A 17991-nucleotide genomic window follows, 5' to 3' on the forward strand; every position below is an offset into this window, starting at 1 on the left:
TTGGAGGTAGGAAAGCACCAACGCAAAACCGAATCCAATATTTGTGTACCATCCGTCTACTGAGGTTAGTTTATGTAGGCAGCATTCAATAGATGTGTTGTTCGCCAATTATGATACTCCACAGACCTGTGTGTGCAGTTCAGTGGTTGGTGTAAAGAGAACAAACAGCATGTGAAGCAGCAAATAGAAAGTGAAATTAAATTTATAAACGGCAATTATTTCACCCAAAACGGCAGCTGTGATGTAAAGTACATTTACATTTACATTTATGCATTTGGCAGACGCTTTTATCCAAAGCGACTTACATTGCATTATACTATACATTTGTATCTGAGTATGTGTAAGTAGTAAAGTGTGGCAGATGCTTTGAGGTAAGCTGTGCCAGTGGTTCATCTGATAGTGATTCGCATCCAAATACAAAACTGAAATACTACTACATTGTTCTTAAGGCAGCAGCCTAAAGCAGCGCTCACACTAGATGTTTATCACATGAAATTTCTACAGACACTGCAACAATCGTAACATGATGTCACACTCTGCAGCGACTTAATTTAACATAATACATCCAAAATGTAAAAAAATATAATCTACTACACTTTACTGAAATGTTGCATTCCTACAGATTTAAAGTTTGTGTTCTTTTAAAATCAGCTAAGAGGTATCAATCTTCTGTTGGGCACACATCTTCACATGATACAAATTTGCAGGGCAGAATTGATCAAACCTGACCTATAAAACAGCGGAATTCACATGAGCTTGCATTTCCTGTCTCCTGCATTTCACAATGCGTATGAATGAAAATCACTAAGCTTTCAGATGCAGCTCAGAGAAAGACCCCTAAATGCTTTGGCTTGAAAAGGAAAGTCCCTGAAATTTGGTTTGAATATGCTAAGTACTTATGGTAGCACTATGAATAATACATGAAGAACATTATCAATACTCTGAAGTTTTGATATACATCACTTAACAACACAAAACTGGTTCAATTGTGTGTGTGCTATAAAAGGTCTTCTTGCATGTGTGACATTTGAAAAATTATTAAACAAATTAGATGTTTAGTACAGATCAGATTCAGAAATTGTTGTCTTAAAGAATTTATTGGCAAATTTTACAATTTTATTTTTTCTGATAATAAAACAACATAATTCCACCTGGTCTGCTGAAACATGTCCATTTAATTACAGTAATTATATTTCTGTTTCACTTTCATAATTAGCAATTTTCAAACTTGGATTCACGTACAGCTCCATGTGAGCTCTATTTTTAAGTCCATTTTAAACATTAATTCTTTTTAGATACAATATTTTAGAAATTATAAAACTATTTCAAATCCCTTTTTTTTTTTCTTCAAAATCTGTGATTTGAAAGAAACTGATAAGGCTACAGTGCCTTGTTATTAAATACATTTTTAAATATGATTAAGAGTATTGAGCAGATAATCATGACCTTTCTTTGTTGACTGGCCAATCACATGACACTGCTGTCTGAATTTATAAGATATCTCAGCTGTCTGGGTAAAGATCTTGCTGGACGTTCTCATCATGATGCAGAATGGGAGGAACAGTAATCTCTGATTTCTGTAATATAAAAATAAAAAAATGTTAGTTGTTGTCAGCACAAATGAAGGCCAAGCACTTAACAACAGCAAACGTACTAAACAGAGTCAAAACAGAAAGATATCCGGATTCCAAAGAATACACACTTCTGTAATCTGCTTCTTTAAAAGAGGGGGAAGAGTTCATTCTCAGAAGCTAAACAGGGTTTTTTTAACAGAACATATTGTCTATTTTAACAAGTGTTCGCTAATAATTATGCAAAACGTACACTTGTTGGTCATTTTATTACATTATACACCTTTCTACTATTAGTGATCCTCTTTGCCCCAGGACAGTGCAAATTTTTAGAGACAAGGATTCAGAAAGATGCTAGAAATACTCCTGGGTCCATGGTCACATGATCGCATTAGTGGTGGACGAAGTACACAATTCAAGTACTTGAGTAAAAGTACAGATATGTATAATTAGAGTTGTCAAATGTACCGACTTCGGACGACGTTGAGAGGATTCGTAAACACCTCTGATTGGCCACTGTGTTGACGCACTCATTGGATATGTCTGATTTGCTTCAATGATCAATGCTTCAAAAATGTTGTAAATAATCATCAGTGACGCTCTTCACCAAACGCTTACACAGATACACACGGGAGCGTTTGAAAGCAGTCGTTTATCGCGGAACAGTCTGCTGATAGACACCTGCTTTCAAACGCTGCCGCTTTCAAATTCAAACACTCCCGTGTGCTTTCAAATGCTCCCGTGCGTTGATCATTGTAGCCAATCACAGACATATCTGATGAGCGCATCAACACAATGGCCAATCAGAGGTGTTTATGAATCGTCTCGATAGCACTCAAAGTGTCACATTTTTTAAATTTCAGTACCGACTAGTGCCTAAATTGGTGCTTTTGACATCTCTACGTATGTGTAATAAAATATTACTCCAGTAAAAGTATTAAGCACTCCTTTTGAATTTTATTTGAGTGAAAGTACAAAAGTACTTGATTTTTAATGTAGTTCAGTAAAAAGTACTGATTGGTGAATGTTTATTTTGTAATTTTATATATAATTATATAATTTAATTTTTATATTATATATTTTATATTATCCTACTGCTCAAAATAATTATGAATGATTATGAATTGTCAAATAGCCAGCACTAGTCAGTATGGAAAATTAGCGTTATATATAAACATTATATATAATGTGTGCTGACAAACAATGTAAAAGTGTGTACAGCATAATAAATTCTTCCTTCTTTGCTCAGTACATAGCCCTATAGAGCACCAGCATAAAGGGGAGAGAAGCTCTGCTCAGAAAATCCTAGGCCTTGTTGCAGGTTGACGTGTTCAAGCCAAGTGAATGTTGATAAGGATTTGGTTAATGGTAAACTGAGATCAAAGCACATAGTTGCTGTTTGGTTGTTATGGCATTCTCATTTATGTGTGCAGGAATACTGAAGATGTTTCAAAGTAGATTTGAACTGTTGCTTGATGTGTGTCATGACCAACTGCTACTGGAACAAGTATGTCTACAAGTAGTTCAGCACACCTTTGGTAGGATTCTCCTCACTTCTGCAATAGTAATTATCAGCACCTGGTCACCCAGCATAAGGGCAGATTATGTAAGACTAGATTATTGTAACTCACTGTATATGGCTGTTGTTAGCCAAGTGTTATTAAACTTCAGTCTTCAACTGATTCAAAATGTGGCTGTTAGACTTTTAACCGGCACTCATTAAAAACAGCATGTGACAGATTTTAGCCTCACTTCATTGGTTGCCTGTCCAGTATTCCATTATTGTATATAAAGCATTGGCATAACTTGGCCCCACCATATTTAGTACAAATCCTTCATATTCATAAACCATCTAGGTCTCTCAGATAAGCAATTCAGAGGATCCTAGACATTCCAAGGACCAGAGTGAAATTGAGTGGAGTCCAGGGATTTGCTGTAGCGCAACATCTTACCCTCATTTCACACAGCAAGCTTCAGTGGCATGTGAGCGGTGCATGAGCATAACTACATCGTCACTGCAGCTGCAGACACGTGCGATTATTTACACTGGAAGCGTTTTTTACAGCGTCACTGCAGTGACGCCAAGCTACAAGCTAAAGTGAGCATTTTTTGTTTACAAAGATAACAATACATTTGTTTTTGTAAGTTGGTCATTTATAAACTTGATAGTCTTTGTAACAAACAAACAAACAAACAAACAAACAAACAAACAAACAAAAAGCCTTGTGTCATTTTGCTGCACATGAATCAGGTAAGCTTTGTGTTTACATCATCTGCTGCTTGTATATGTTACAATACAGCAAACTCGGCGAAACAAAAACAGCAAACTCAGGTTTGATTTGGGTGTTGCTGCCTATATACCGGTCTGTGTAATAACTAAAAGAATGTTTATATATCATATTTTCTGGCTAGTTTTCTTTAGTTTTTTTATAATACACCATACTTTCACCCAATATTTAAAAACAAGTTAAATGGGTAAATCTTCTATAAATATTTTTTATTTTTTCTGACATACTCCAATTCTTGTTAAAACACACTAAACACGCTTATTTTGTGCATTTTGAGCAATTTTGTGTGAAATCATATTTATTTTGTCCATCAAAAGTGTGCTTTCACTTTAATTGAGCGTCAGTGGCACAGCAATAGTAGACTCGGAAGCGAAACCCCAGATAAAAGATAATTTGTACCATTGGTGGGGACTGTTTTAAATCAAATTGAGGTATTATCATGAGGTATTTGTCTGGGTAGGTGTGGGCATATATATATATATATATATATATATATATATATATATATATATGCCCACACCTACCCAGACAAATACCTCATGATAATACCTCAATTTGATTTAAAACAGTCCCCACCAATGGTACAAATTATCTTTTATCTGGGGTTTCGCTTCAAATAATATCACATAATAAAACACATAGGAAAAAAAAAAAAAAAAAAATATATATATATATATATATATATATATATATATATATATATATATATATATATAATATATATATATATATATATATATATATATATATATATATATATATATATATATATATATATATATATATATATATATATATATATATATATATATATATATATATTTTTTTTTTTTTCCTATGTGTTTTATTATGTGATATATGAATGTATAGTATTGTCTGCTAGGATGTATTTTCTATGACAGTGTCAAAGATGAATTTCTATTCAGGAAAACTGTATAGACAATGACGCTTGACAATGAAGTTAAACTAAACTAAACTGAATAAGGCCCACTGCATTTCTTTTCTTTTTTTTTTCTTTTTTTTTGCATTCTCTACAAGTTCTGAGAAAGACTGTCATGCATAAACAAAATCCCACGAGACCAGACATTTCTGAGAAACTCAAATTATTGCTTTTGGCACAACCACTCAGATCACATTTCTTCTCCATGGACCCTATTCCCATTTAATATTTTGTAATTTAAAGGTGATAGAGGATTTTTTTTGTCGACTGAGAATCCAAAGACTGTTACTGAGTTTTTGAAATGAGCGCATGCGTAAGAACAACCCCCCTCCTTCACAGCTAATTTCAAAGGAACGCCTCCCAAAACTTGTGCACGAGTGTTTACCACCGGCATTCGCTGTGTCGTGTTTTTTGGATACATTATGACGGACTCACCGCAGGTAACTCATAATCTGCACTTGATATTCCTGTCTCCTGACAAAAACATTGCATGCGGCGCCTGTGGAGTGTGGAAAGTTACAGGAGCGCGCAGCCACGCTCGTCTCTCACAAGGAATGTCATGGCAGTGATTGACAAGCCAGAGGGCCAATCGTTTACGCGATGATCGCGTAAAAGATTGGCTGATGTTTTTAAGGCCCTACCTCGTGCACAGATGATGTATAATAACATTATTACTTTCAGTGCACCTAAAAAATAGTCTTTTATCAGTTAGTAAAGACAGTTTCAAGTAATATTGCAAAAATGTATAAAACAAAACATCTTTTTACATCCTTTTTACATTTTTACAAAACATCCTCTTTAGCACCTTTAATGCCATGGTAATATAACACAAAGTACAGCGTTATAAATTTATATGAATTTTTAAAAAAACAAAATTACTAGATTATGTTGATAACTGTGGAAACGCGTCATCACAGTCTAAAAATGATCCATTCTGAGCATGTGTGCTTAATAAAGTGGTAAATGAGTGAATATAGATAAAGACAAATAGATCAAGTGCAACAACTTTAAAGGAACAAAAATGGGGAAGACAGAATCTGCATAAAACAAGTTCTCAGAAAGTTATCTTGGGCATTCTTGGCACTCAAAACAAGATTAAATGTCTTATGCCCACTGAGTTAAGACTCGCTGAATACCTTCATAAAAACTGGTTCTTCATAAAAAGAATGGGGAAATAAATTGACTCAATCGAACTGTTAACATATTTGCTGTCTTTATGTTATACTGGTAGTCTTTGTCTATGCTCAGGTGTAACCTGTCCTATAGTTCAGTGGTTCTCAAACTTTTTCAGTGTGTAGGGTGCATCTGTTTGTGCCCCCGCCCCCCCATTCTTTTGTAAACAAAGCTTTGTACTTGACCCGTGTCCTAATATCCATTCAAAACAGCATTTATGTGCACAAAAATGTAATGGCGTACCACCGCCTGTGGTACTCAGCCACCCTGATTGGGCAGTTGTCACGCTAACCGGCGCATAGCCCTAAACAAAAGTGAACAATACTGAACATTAATGTAGTATCCACACAGAAGATGAATAGGCCTATTGAACATTCCATTTACATATATGTAATTAATTCTAGAATTTCCCCCACGGCAATTCTTGGTCTTTGTTTACACCAGTAATTAAGATTGTTAAGTAAAACACTAAAGCGGCATTACCAGAATGGTTAGTTATGTCAGTTCATTAGCTTATGCGTGGGGCAGATGAGTAAAGAGAGGCTTGCTGGGGTTTGGATGACTTACTCTGGACTATGCTCTGATAGGCCACTGCTGCAGGAGATTCTGGAACTTCAGTTAGGAAAGACTTTCCTTCGTCACAGCTTTTCCCTTTAAAAGCAAAATACAGAAGTAAATTTTGAGAACTAGAAACTGCTGGCTGCTGACTTTTCCTCATGTTTTAGAAGAACTACTGTAGGGAGTTTTTTGGTACTTGACTCAATCTACTGACTACACACTGTAAATATAAAAACAAGGAAACACTCTCACAAAATCAAGAAATGGGATGCACCGCAGTGCTACGGTGTAAATTGTTAAACTTCCTCATATCTTGACCACTTAATGCGGAACAAATGTAGAATAGCATTTCATTACTATTTAATCTGGTTTAAAAATTCTCTTCCTTGTGAATGGTGAAAGACAAAGGCTTCTTTTACCTATCCGTGGGTCCAGGGGTACTCTGCCCAAAAGAGGGAGATTTAGTTCTTCACACATTCTCTGTGCTCCTCCTGTGGTCGGAGGAAATATCTGTGAAGTATTCTGTAAATAGAGACAAAAGGTAATAAACAGCAATATAAAACGTGACAGGTCAGTCACCCTGGTGTCGTTTCAAACATGCAAGACTTTTTTATTTCTGTAATACACCTAATTTAATTGTCTTTTGCCGTGCAAGTACAATCGTGCTTTCAAAGAGGATGCAAAAGCATCATAAAAAATTAGTCCGCACAACCCAACTCAATTAAAGAGGTTAAAGGATTAGTTCACTTTAAAATGAAAATTAGCCCAGGCTTTACTCACCCTCAAGCCATCCTAGGTGTATATGACTTTCTTCTTTCTGATGAACACAATCAGTGTTATATTAATAAATATCCTGACGCATCAAAGCTTTATAATTGCAGTGAACAGGACCAATGAGTATTAAGCTCAAGAAAGTGCATCCATCCAAAGCAAAACGGTTCGGGGGGTGTTAAAAAAGGCCTTCTGAAGCAAAGCAATGCGTTTGTGTAAGAAAAATATCCATATTTAACAAGTTATGAAGTAAAATATCTAGCTTCCACCAGACCGCCCTCCATATTCAACTTAGGAAGAAAGTGTAATGCCTCTCACAGTTATGCTACATCCTACACCTTCCCTATTCAACTAACGAAAAAAGCTTAACTGACATGACAGACATTTTCTTCGAAAGTTGAATATACTGTAGAAGGCAGTCTGGCGGAAGCTAGATGTTTTACTTCATAACTTGTTAAATATGTACATTTTTCTTACACAAACACATCGTTTAGCTTCAGAAGCTTTATACTCGTTGGACCCTTTCACTGCCATTATAAAGCTTAGATGCGTCAGGATATTTATTAATATAACTCTGATTGTGTTCATCAGAAAGAAGAAAGTCATATACAACTATGATGGCTTGAGGGTGAGTTAGGGCTGGGCGATATATTGCATGCGATTCTCACGCGCATTTCGTCAGTAAAGCCGGTTCCCTGATTACCTCTAAATCGCCATCACCTGCTTTCAAATGGAGCGGCATTTAATAGACAAAGCCGTAGTTCACGGAGAAGCCACGCAAAATCGCGTTCAGTATCGAAGATGAATCGACTTCAATACTGAACCCGATTTTGCGTGGCTTATCAGTGATCTACGGCTTTGTCTATTAAATGCCGCTCCATTTGAAAGCAGGTGATGGCGATTTAGAGGTAATCAGGGAACCGGCTTTACTGACGAAATGCGCGTGAGAATCGCATGCAATATATCGCCCAGCCCTAGGGTGAGTAAAGCTTGGGCTAATTTTCATTTGAAAGTAAACTAATTCTTTAAACTTACATTTGTTCCATTATTTATATTATGTGGGAATGAATCAGTTCTGCAACTTAACTTATAAAAATGGCCCTGATAGCAGCAAAGAAATGTATAGCTATACAATGGAAATCTACAGGACCTCCTAATCCTGTTGTCTGGCTGAGAGAACAATCATCATGTGTTACAGTTGAAATCTAAATCTCTCAATCTAAAAAAGACATTATTTGAGAGGAACTAGGGCAAATGTATAATTAATGTAATTAATTGTATTTATCTGTTTTGTTTTGTTTTATTTTATTTTATTTTATTCTCTGCAGTTACCCACTCTGAAATTAGGCTGCTGTCTACCCAGAGGGAGGGGAAAGTGGTTTAGAAAAGATTGTTGACTTTAACTCTGAATTATCTATGTACACTGTTTCCTAAAAGGGCACTAAAAATTCTCACATACAAGATATGGCTTCTGAAAACTTGTCATGCGGCATACCAACTCAAACTCAAATGTTACTCATATTCTGAAAGAGTACTGAATCTCTGGATCAAAACATAAGTGAAAAAGTAGAAACAAGTTGTAAAAGCATTGCTTATAACAAAAAAAATAATAAAAAATAAAAAACAATCTTCTCACCTTTTTGTTTAAAATGTTTCTTTTTTATTAAAGTTACCCATCTTCAAGTGTTGATAAAAAAGAATGCATGAAGCTAATATATATTAGCTTCATGCTAATATATATTAGCAAAAAAAAAAAAAAAAAAAATATATATATATATATATATATATATATATATATATATATATATATATATATATATATATATATATATATATATATATATATATATATATTATATTTATTTATTTATTTTTTATTTTTTAAGCAAAGGCTCTGTTATTTATTTTGATATATTGCATGTTCAGATATTCATACAACAAAATATTCTGGGGGCCATGAAAATTTGGTGAAAATTATGGTGCTTTGGCATCTACTTTGAAGCTTGAAAGCTCCAGTCCTTATAAATTGTGAACGCCTGGAAAAAAGACCAGGAAATTCTTAAAAATTTCTGTTTTCCTTCTACGTAAGGAAGTTTATAGGTTGAAATGACATGAGGGTTTGTAAATGATGTCAATAAAAATAAAAGAAGAAAATATTAAACTTCATTACACAAGTTCAAAGAAAAAAAAATCTTGTGAAACACTGTTAACATACAGAAAACATTAATGGTGATGTGTGCTGTGTTTTGCTGTAGGATACTGCATTTAAACTCATATACTATACCTTGCATTTAGGACAAACAAAGCTACTCATGTTTTCAATCACACCTATGATGGGCAATTTGACCTTTTTACAGAATCGGATCTCTTTTCTCACATCCTGCAAAGACACTTCCTATTTGAGAAGGGAACAAAAAAAACAAAACAAAAAAAACATTATACAGCAGTCAAAACATACGGTTACATATTAATAGGGATCTTTATATTTTGAAATACTTGTATAAATGCATTACAAATACAGCAACATTGTTTATGTTGGCTAATACTTATCTTCTCTTGCCGCACTGTAAACCCTAATGCTCAAAATAATTAATTGGTTTGAGTAGGGTAAACTTAAATGAAACAAATTGGTTCAATCAAATGAACTTTTATGAGTATTTAGAATGTTCTTTTTCTTTCGAGTTCACAAAACTGAAACATTTTAAGTTACCTGAATTGTTTCATTTGTTTGAGTTTTATGAACTTGTTAACAAACTGGGCTGGGATATCTATTTCCCAGCATGCCTTGCCATGACAGTTGAAAGGGAGAGTATAAAAAATGAAGTGTTATATAATGTGTTTTGTGCAAGATTAATGTTAAATGTGAGATTTAGTAGTGTTTAATGTTTGCTATGCTAATTTAGAAGAGTTTCTGTTATGTGGTTTGTTTTTTTGGTCACCAATTGTTCTATAATGATGTACACCTTCAGCAATTGTGTACTCATTCAGCAAATAAAAGCTAACTTGCTAATTGGTAACACAATAGAGCGTATACATCGACGTCACTTTCCCGCCGGAACGCACTCCCTCTCAGCTGGACTGAGTGGCAAAATAACCTGCTGCATGGCTGGATTTAATAGGGGAAACTGTGAAAACAAATGATTACACTAAATGTTGGACTCAAAAGTGTTTCTTACAACTTGTCAAATAAACCTAATCCATGGATATTGACATGCAGCCAGGAGTCGTGTTTCCTGACATTTATATGTGCCTGATTTCGACGCCGGGGAAATACATAAAGCAGATCTGCCTGTGAATATTTTATATAACTACAATATTGGTTAGATTTAAATCCGAGTAATCACTAATATCAATGTTATATATATCGTCATATTGTCCGGCCCTAAAACATGTATAGTTTTTGTCAGTGTTTATTTAAAAACACCCAATTATGCAGAATTTAAGATGGTAAATATATAATTGATGATTTGTAAACACAATATATAACAGTACAATATATACGGTATGATATTACCTCAAAATCCAACAATTTGACACAAAATGATAACTGCAAATTCATGTTTCTCTGCTGGAGTCCAGCTGTTTCTGTGAATTGCAGTGATCCATTTGCTTCTTTTTTCTGTTGCTTTTGGCACTCTTTAAATATATACCTCAGGTTTTGTGTCAAAGCTATTTGTACAGACAATCACAAAGCTCTTTCCCGTTTTGTAAGTGTTTTGTGTGTTTTTCGCGTCATTCACACTGAAAAGCAATACTGCCGTTCAGTCTTTGTGCCACTCAGTGGGAGAAACCGGAGTCATAACGGTCGACGGTGACGTCACGTGCATACCCTCTATTCTTTGATAGCATGAACTGTGTTACCAATTAGCAAGTTAGCATTTACAGAAGTAGCTAGTTAAAGCCAGCCAAGTTTCCACTACTAAAAATATTTAAGTTGAGATTACATGATAATTTTATGGTAAACATTTAAATTAGCTTACTCAAATATTTTGTGTTAAGAGCAATTAAAATGTACGAATACAAACTAAAAATCTGCCAGTTGTGCTTACTTCAACTTTGAATTTCTTAACTTAAAAATGCTTATGCAATTGATTACCTCAAATTTTTAAGTTTTGCCAACTTATTCGGTTTTACAGTGTGTGGTAGCAGTATGTGCCACGACAAGGGTGACCCTAACCGCTATAAAGCAAACATTCAATTTAAAATGTACCACTGCAAAACAGCCTGGCCTTTTAAAACACTACAGTGCTGAAAAAAAAGACCTCTGACTATTTTAAGGAAGTTTAAGTGCAGCTGTGCCCTTTCACTCTCTTTAAACATGAACCACCCTTGATGTTACTAATCAACTGCCAGTGCCTACTCAATGATTAAATACTTAGATGTGAGAAATATTTGTTGGTGGCTTCTTTAAATGTGTGCAACTAAGAAGTGCAACTTGTCTGAGGACATAAATAACTTTTTTTTTGTATACATCGTTCACACCACTGAGTTCCACTTCACTGGTAACGTGCAGGAAATCAACAATTTTTTTTAATTTTCAGTTAAGTGTGAAAGCATGTTGTTTCCCATACTTCAATACATCTGAACTCATGATTAAAATCAAACTGAATTATTTTGCACTGGTTCTTTTGGTCGGTTTTTTTTTTATGCAAATCTTTTTTTTTTTAATTTGAATCTTTTTTGTAATGCAAACTATATCACAACATCTAAAAGCAACTTCCTGGAACATGCAGTGTTCCACATGTCTGAGTTTTCACCTGCGGGGTGGTGATAATGACCGCCCCATCGATGCCAGCGCCGCTGAGATACTGCACAATGGACAAGTGCTCATCAGATGTTCCTGGGGGTGTGTCTACAATCAGATAGTCCACTTCTCCCCAGTCTACATCCCTCAGGAACTGTTTTATCATACCTAAACAATAGCAAGATACAGAAAATGAGACAACGCACTCTAGCAAATGTATTAAGTTGCAAACAACTGCACTGTTTAGCACTTTAGTCTTATCTTTTGTGAAATGCAATCTCAGAGATGCCAAAACTTTCTACTTAAGCTGTTATACTGCAGATAGAAAGTACACAGATAGTGATTTACTTCCTTTAAGACATCAAACAAAAACACAAGGAATGTTGATGCTATTTATCCAATGGATGCTTTGCTCCAGACAAAAAAGATGGCTACACACAGCCAATTACTGAAGAACTTTTACAAAGTACAAAGATGGTCATTCAAAAGCACTCGTTGAGTGCATAGCATCTTACTTTAGTTTTTAACTACTCACTGCTATGTGCTATTGGTATTTGGTTTGTGCCATATAAATATCATTGCCTGTTTGGAAAAAAGTTAAATGTTGGTTGATGGTTCCAACATGTCACTCAGTTTCCCTTAAAGGGTTAGTTAACCCAAAAATTAAAATTGTGTCATCATTTACTCAACCTCATGTCGTTCCAAACCCATAAATCTTTCTTTCATCTCCAGAACACAAATTAAGATCTTTTTATTAAAATCTGAAAGATATCCGTTTTTCCATTGATAGTCTACACAACTACCACTTTGACGCTTCAAAAAGTTCATAAAGTAACTAAATCCATATGTATTGAGCAGTTTAGTCCAATTTTTTTGAAGAGACTTGATCACTTTATATGATGAACAGACTTAATTTAGGCTTTTATTTACATATAAACATTCATCAACTCACACATCAGTTGTAGTAAACGGAAGCTCAAGCATGTTAGCTTGAAGTGCGAGAATCAATGAGGTTCATTCTCGTGTGTTACGCAGCACGTTTGTGCTTCTGGAAGATGTTTGTTCTCATGCATCAAGCAGATTGAGCTTCTGTTTATGTTCGCTGATCAATGTTTATATGTGAATAAAAGCCTAAATTTAATCTGTTCATCATATAAAGTGATGGTGTCTCTTCAGAAAATTTGGACCACTCAATTCATATGGATTAGTTATACAATCTCTTTATGAACTTTTTGAAGCATGGAGGGACAGAAATAGCTCAGATTTAATAAAAAAATATCTCAATTTGTGTTTTGAAGATGAACGAAAGTCTTGCAGGTTTGGAACAAAATGAGGATGAGTAAATGAGAACAATTTTCATTCTTGTGTGAACTAGCCTTTTAAAGTTGATTTAAAGGTGCAGTATGTAATAATTCTGTCCACTGACGCCAAGTTTGAGCACGGAATCTTGGGACACGTGGTCTTCACATGTAGGGATAGGACTCGGGAAGAAATCATGTTCATGAATGAAATCATGTTCATGAATGCGATCATTAACATTGCGATTGCACAACACACACCTCACGAGCAGCGGACTTTTCTATGCCACAGTCACCGGCGCCACTTCCACTTTTCTGGTCATGAGTATGAGGTAATGCAGCTCTGTTTATCATATTAGATTCATCTGAGAGTGTTGAAAATGATGTTATAACATTACATTACTGTGCGTTTGGTTGGCGGCTGCTGTGAGACACTGTTGCACACTGCAGTAAGATAGATCGATTTTAGAATATCATATTAAATGCTGGATGGCTTGTGTTGATAAATGGCATGCAATTCATTTTAAAACGTATTGTATGATGGAGAAAATTCTGTATTGCCGTTACTAAATGTGCATTAATGTTAATGCATCTGATTATGCTATGTAAGCTAATTGACAAAATAGTGTTTTTCTCTGAGGCATGGTAAAGCATGGCACTTGCAAAAAAAAAAATCAAGAAAATTAGATTTAAACAATAAGACTAAACATGTTGAACTATATAACAACAATTAGTTTTCTGTCTATAAATATATCAAAACAGTTGTTCCCTTGTCAATTGTCTACACAATTGCTGAATATAATATATTAAAGCGTCTTTGGTGTTTCCATGGTTTCTACAAATTAAAACCGGAAACCGAGGGTAACGCGGGTATGACGCAATTGACAGGCGACTCCTCACATATCCTTGGTTAAAATTGCAATTTTCTCATGATTTACAAATAGTTGAAACATTTGGGATATTGTAAGTACTCAAGTGAGCGAAATATATAAAACTGGCCTAGTGGTTTTTGGATATTTTACTGCAAAAATATTACATATTGCACCTTTAACCATATAACTGAACCTTAAACAATAACTAATATTATTTGTCAAATGTTTTAATGTTTTTAAAAAACTTTGTTTCCCCATGTCCATTTAAAATGAAACATAACCGTAAAAGAAGAAAGGCAGACTCACTGACTAAATGAGTCAGAGTCAGTGAAAAGAGTCAGTTAAAAAAAGTAATTTTGTTTGCAAATCAGACATCACAGCTTGTGTTGTGTTTGATGTCGCATGCAGGAAAAAGTGGCACATTAACTCTTTCAAAATTATATCTGGAGATATCACATATCAATTGACTAGATTTTTCATTTTTGTCACAGAATTATATTTTTTGACGCATTTACGAGCATTTTAGGTGCAGTCCGGAGATTTGGAGTATAAGCCTGGTTTTCTAAAACAAGGCCAGAGTTACTTACAATAAGCCTTTCTCACAACTCTAAAGTAAACAGAAAGTACAGAGATAACGGGAGAGCTTAACACAAGAGTAAACACACAGATAATACAGAGTAAAAATTACAACATTCCATGTCTGGTATGATAACATACAAAATGTACCACACAAAATCATTCTGGCTGCATAATAGTCACTGTCCTGCCAAACCACCCACCTGTGATAAATGATCACACATAGTTACAGTCGTCATAAAAAAGGAACAAAAAAGAAATATATTTCGGTTTTCTAACAGGTAAATGTCACTGTCATACTTTTATTTATTTTTCATTTTTGGGCGAACTATCCCTTTAACTTTCTGTCCATTTGCATTCAGTCACAGGTTTTACATGAAACGATCAAAAAACAAAACAAGTTTGCCAGAAATATACAACGTTACTTCCTAAAATGCAAAAAAAAAAAAACAACAGCTGGCTCGACATCTGATAAACATGCTCAAAAACGGCTATGGCAAATTTCTGTGTGCATGAGATTCGACGCCAATCAAGAGTCATTCAGCTATCATATGTACATCAATGGGGCTGCTCAACATCTTTCATTACTGTATCAACAGAAGACAGAATAGAGAAGCCACATTCAACACACCCATGAAACAAAGTAAAACAGAGCAGTCCTCATCACAGATGAGACATTAAGATATCAGACAGTGGTTACAATACACAGCATGAGGAAGTGAAAGTCATCCAGTCTAAACTTAACTTTGGGCTTCAGAAAAACAGAGCCACATGCTCTCTTTAGAGAACAGAGCTTTTCTGAGCATGTCATCATGGAACATGATGGCAGTTTTTCTGTTCCTTTGTAGTCAAGGGTATAAAACACATTTAACAGTTACACTTTATTTCGATAGTCTATTTTAGACTCTCTATTAACTATTAGTAACTTTGCAACAACATGTCAATAAACTCTCATTAGAGTGTTATTAGATCATAGTAGACTTTTGGTGGACTGTTAAGGCCAATTCACACAGAACAGACTAACACCAGCAAACACTTTTGTTGGGTTTGTCTGATCAGTGTGTTACCCATCAGCGTTTAATGGTGTTGGTGAGGGTTTGTTTTTCACCCGACTGAACATGTTTAATCAGTGTTTGTCTGTGTCTGTTGGGGCAGTGTGAACATTAGAGTTATTTTTCATTAAATTCTAAATCCAACAGTCAACTTGTTTGTTGGGGTTTGTTGGCATTTATGTGGTGTGAACTGGCCTTTAGGGTTAGGTGTTAAGGTTCGGTTGCTTGTATAAGTTGACATTTAGATGCAGATTGACTTATAGTCAGTAGAATGTCTGTAGGAGGACCATCAAAATAAAGTGTTAGCAGATATTAAGCAGACAGTGTCATAATACTCTAATGACTGGTAGCTGACATGTAAAGTTAATTATAGTTAGAAGAATGTCTAAAGTGGACCATTGAAATAAAGTGTTACCAATATAACCAATATTACTGCTAAGTCTAGTGCAGAAAAAATGATGAATTTCATACATTGATGTATTTGATTTCCATTTTGATCTGGCCAAGTTCCGCTAATAGTCATTTCTGTCGGAACTGAACAGTTTTTTTAATTTAATTTTGAAAGCAGTACTTCTGCTTCAGAGTTTTACTGTGGCAGGAAGCTAACACTGCCCTTGTACAAGGTTCCCACTCTAAGCTAAATGTCAAATTCCCTGATTTTTCCCTGACTTTCACCGACTAAAAAGAACTGACAAAAATCAGCCATAGATAGTATTTTAAAACCATCCATTTGCAAGCTTTATTTCCTTGTTCACAGACATTTTCAGTAAAAAACTAAGTTAAACCTTTTTTTTTTTTTGCGCTTTTACCTGTTAAATGCACTTTGATATTTTTCTGTACTATTTCTACAGAAATTAATTGATAGTTTTTTATGCTTTCAGGGGTTAAACGCTCTAGAGGATCTTCTGTTTCTTATCAAGTTCCTATCAAGTCTTTTTATTTCTTCACATTTAGTTTTGGCAGATTTTTGCACCTTAGATTGTTTGACACTAGGTTATTTCTGTAAAATGGTTATGATTATAAATGCAATAATCTGAAATAATTATTTAATAATTATTAATTAAATCCTGGAAAACTCATATTTTTTCTTCAAAGTAATGTTGATAATTTATCCAACGTGTATATATTAATTTATTCATATTTATTCATTCTACCATGGTGAATAAACAACGGTAACGGCAACGCACGACCAAATTGAAAATTCTGTGCGACTGCCACTAGGGGTCCAAATGCGACAGTCATATCCTAATGTCGTGTGCAGTGAAAAGGCTTACTGTGTCCTAAGGTCCTAACCAGACATGACAAAGCTACAAGATGACAAAATCAATCATAAATCACAGCCAATCATAACTGAGTGTGGGGCGGGGGCAGGCTCTGTTCGCAGCACGAAAATCAAACAAAATCAAATCATAAAACATTATTCAAAATACATACTCAGTGACTGACAATGTTTGTCATAAAAAAACACTTGTTTGAGCTTGAATATAATTTTACATGACTTTAATAGCCACTATGAGAGCAACAATGGATCATTTAAATTAAAGGAAACGAGCATTCAAACTGTAAGCAATAAATACTTTTCATTGTGCATTTATGTCCCTGTTCCCTCTCTATGACCTGAACTATTAGCTGCAAAATACCAGAAATATAGAAACCATTCCAAAAATAAAATCCTTTGTCGTTTCATGGCTGGTTAGGACAGTCTTTGAAGTGGTCATTTTGTAGCCAAAGCTCTTGAAATTTGCATCTTCCTGGCATGTTTGCCTTAGTTAACAGGTAAAGGTGACTGCATTTGACTTAAGTGACTGCCAGTTGATGAGTGGGAAGGGAACAAATTAAAATAGCTATAACAATATGCGAAATGCATGACAACGCAATAAAAAAAAATAAAAAAAAATTAAAGGAACACTTTTAGCATAGCTTAGCATAGTTCATTGAATCTGATGAGACCGTTAGCATCTCGCTCAAAAACGACCAAAGAGTTTCGATATTTTTCCTATATAAAACTTTAATAAACTTTAATTTCTGTAATTACATTTATAATTACACAGTTGAACAATCACTTACACCTTAACCCACTCTTAACCTCCTGCATCCCTCTCTTCTGTAAAAAACGTTTCTGTAGTTGCACCGTGTACTGAGACTGAC

At 34.7% G+C, this 17991-nt stretch overlaps 1 protein-coding gene across 1 annotated transcript in view; it reads right to left on the reverse strand.

Moving 5' to 3' along the window:
* Nucleotides 1-233: 233 nt before the first annotated feature.
* The window catches only part of nubp1 (nucleotide binding protein 1 (MinD homolog, E. coli)), a 36199-nt gene continuing 18441 nt past the window's right edge, over nt 234-17991 (reverse strand). The window contains exons 7-11 of the mRNA XM_067381872.1: nt 12059-12213; nt 9586-9696; nt 6950-7052; nt 6540-6623; nt 234-1577 (exon numbers count right to left, since the gene is read on the reverse strand). Coding sequence (XP_067237973.1) covers nt 1540-1577; nt 6540-6623; nt 6950-7052; nt 9586-9696; nt 12059-12213 — 491 coding nt within the window. The 3' untranslated portion in view covers nt 234-1539. The remainder of the gene's footprint in view (nt 1578-6539; nt 6624-6949; nt 7053-9585; nt 9697-12058; nt 12214-17991) is intronic.

This window comes from Chanodichthys erythropterus, chromosome 3 (assembly GCF_024489055.1).
Source record: "Chanodichthys erythropterus isolate Z2021 chromosome 3, ASM2448905v1, whole genome shotgun sequence".
Taxonomy (NCBI): domain Eukaryota; kingdom Metazoa; phylum Chordata; class Actinopteri; order Cypriniformes; family Xenocyprididae; genus Chanodichthys; species Chanodichthys erythropterus.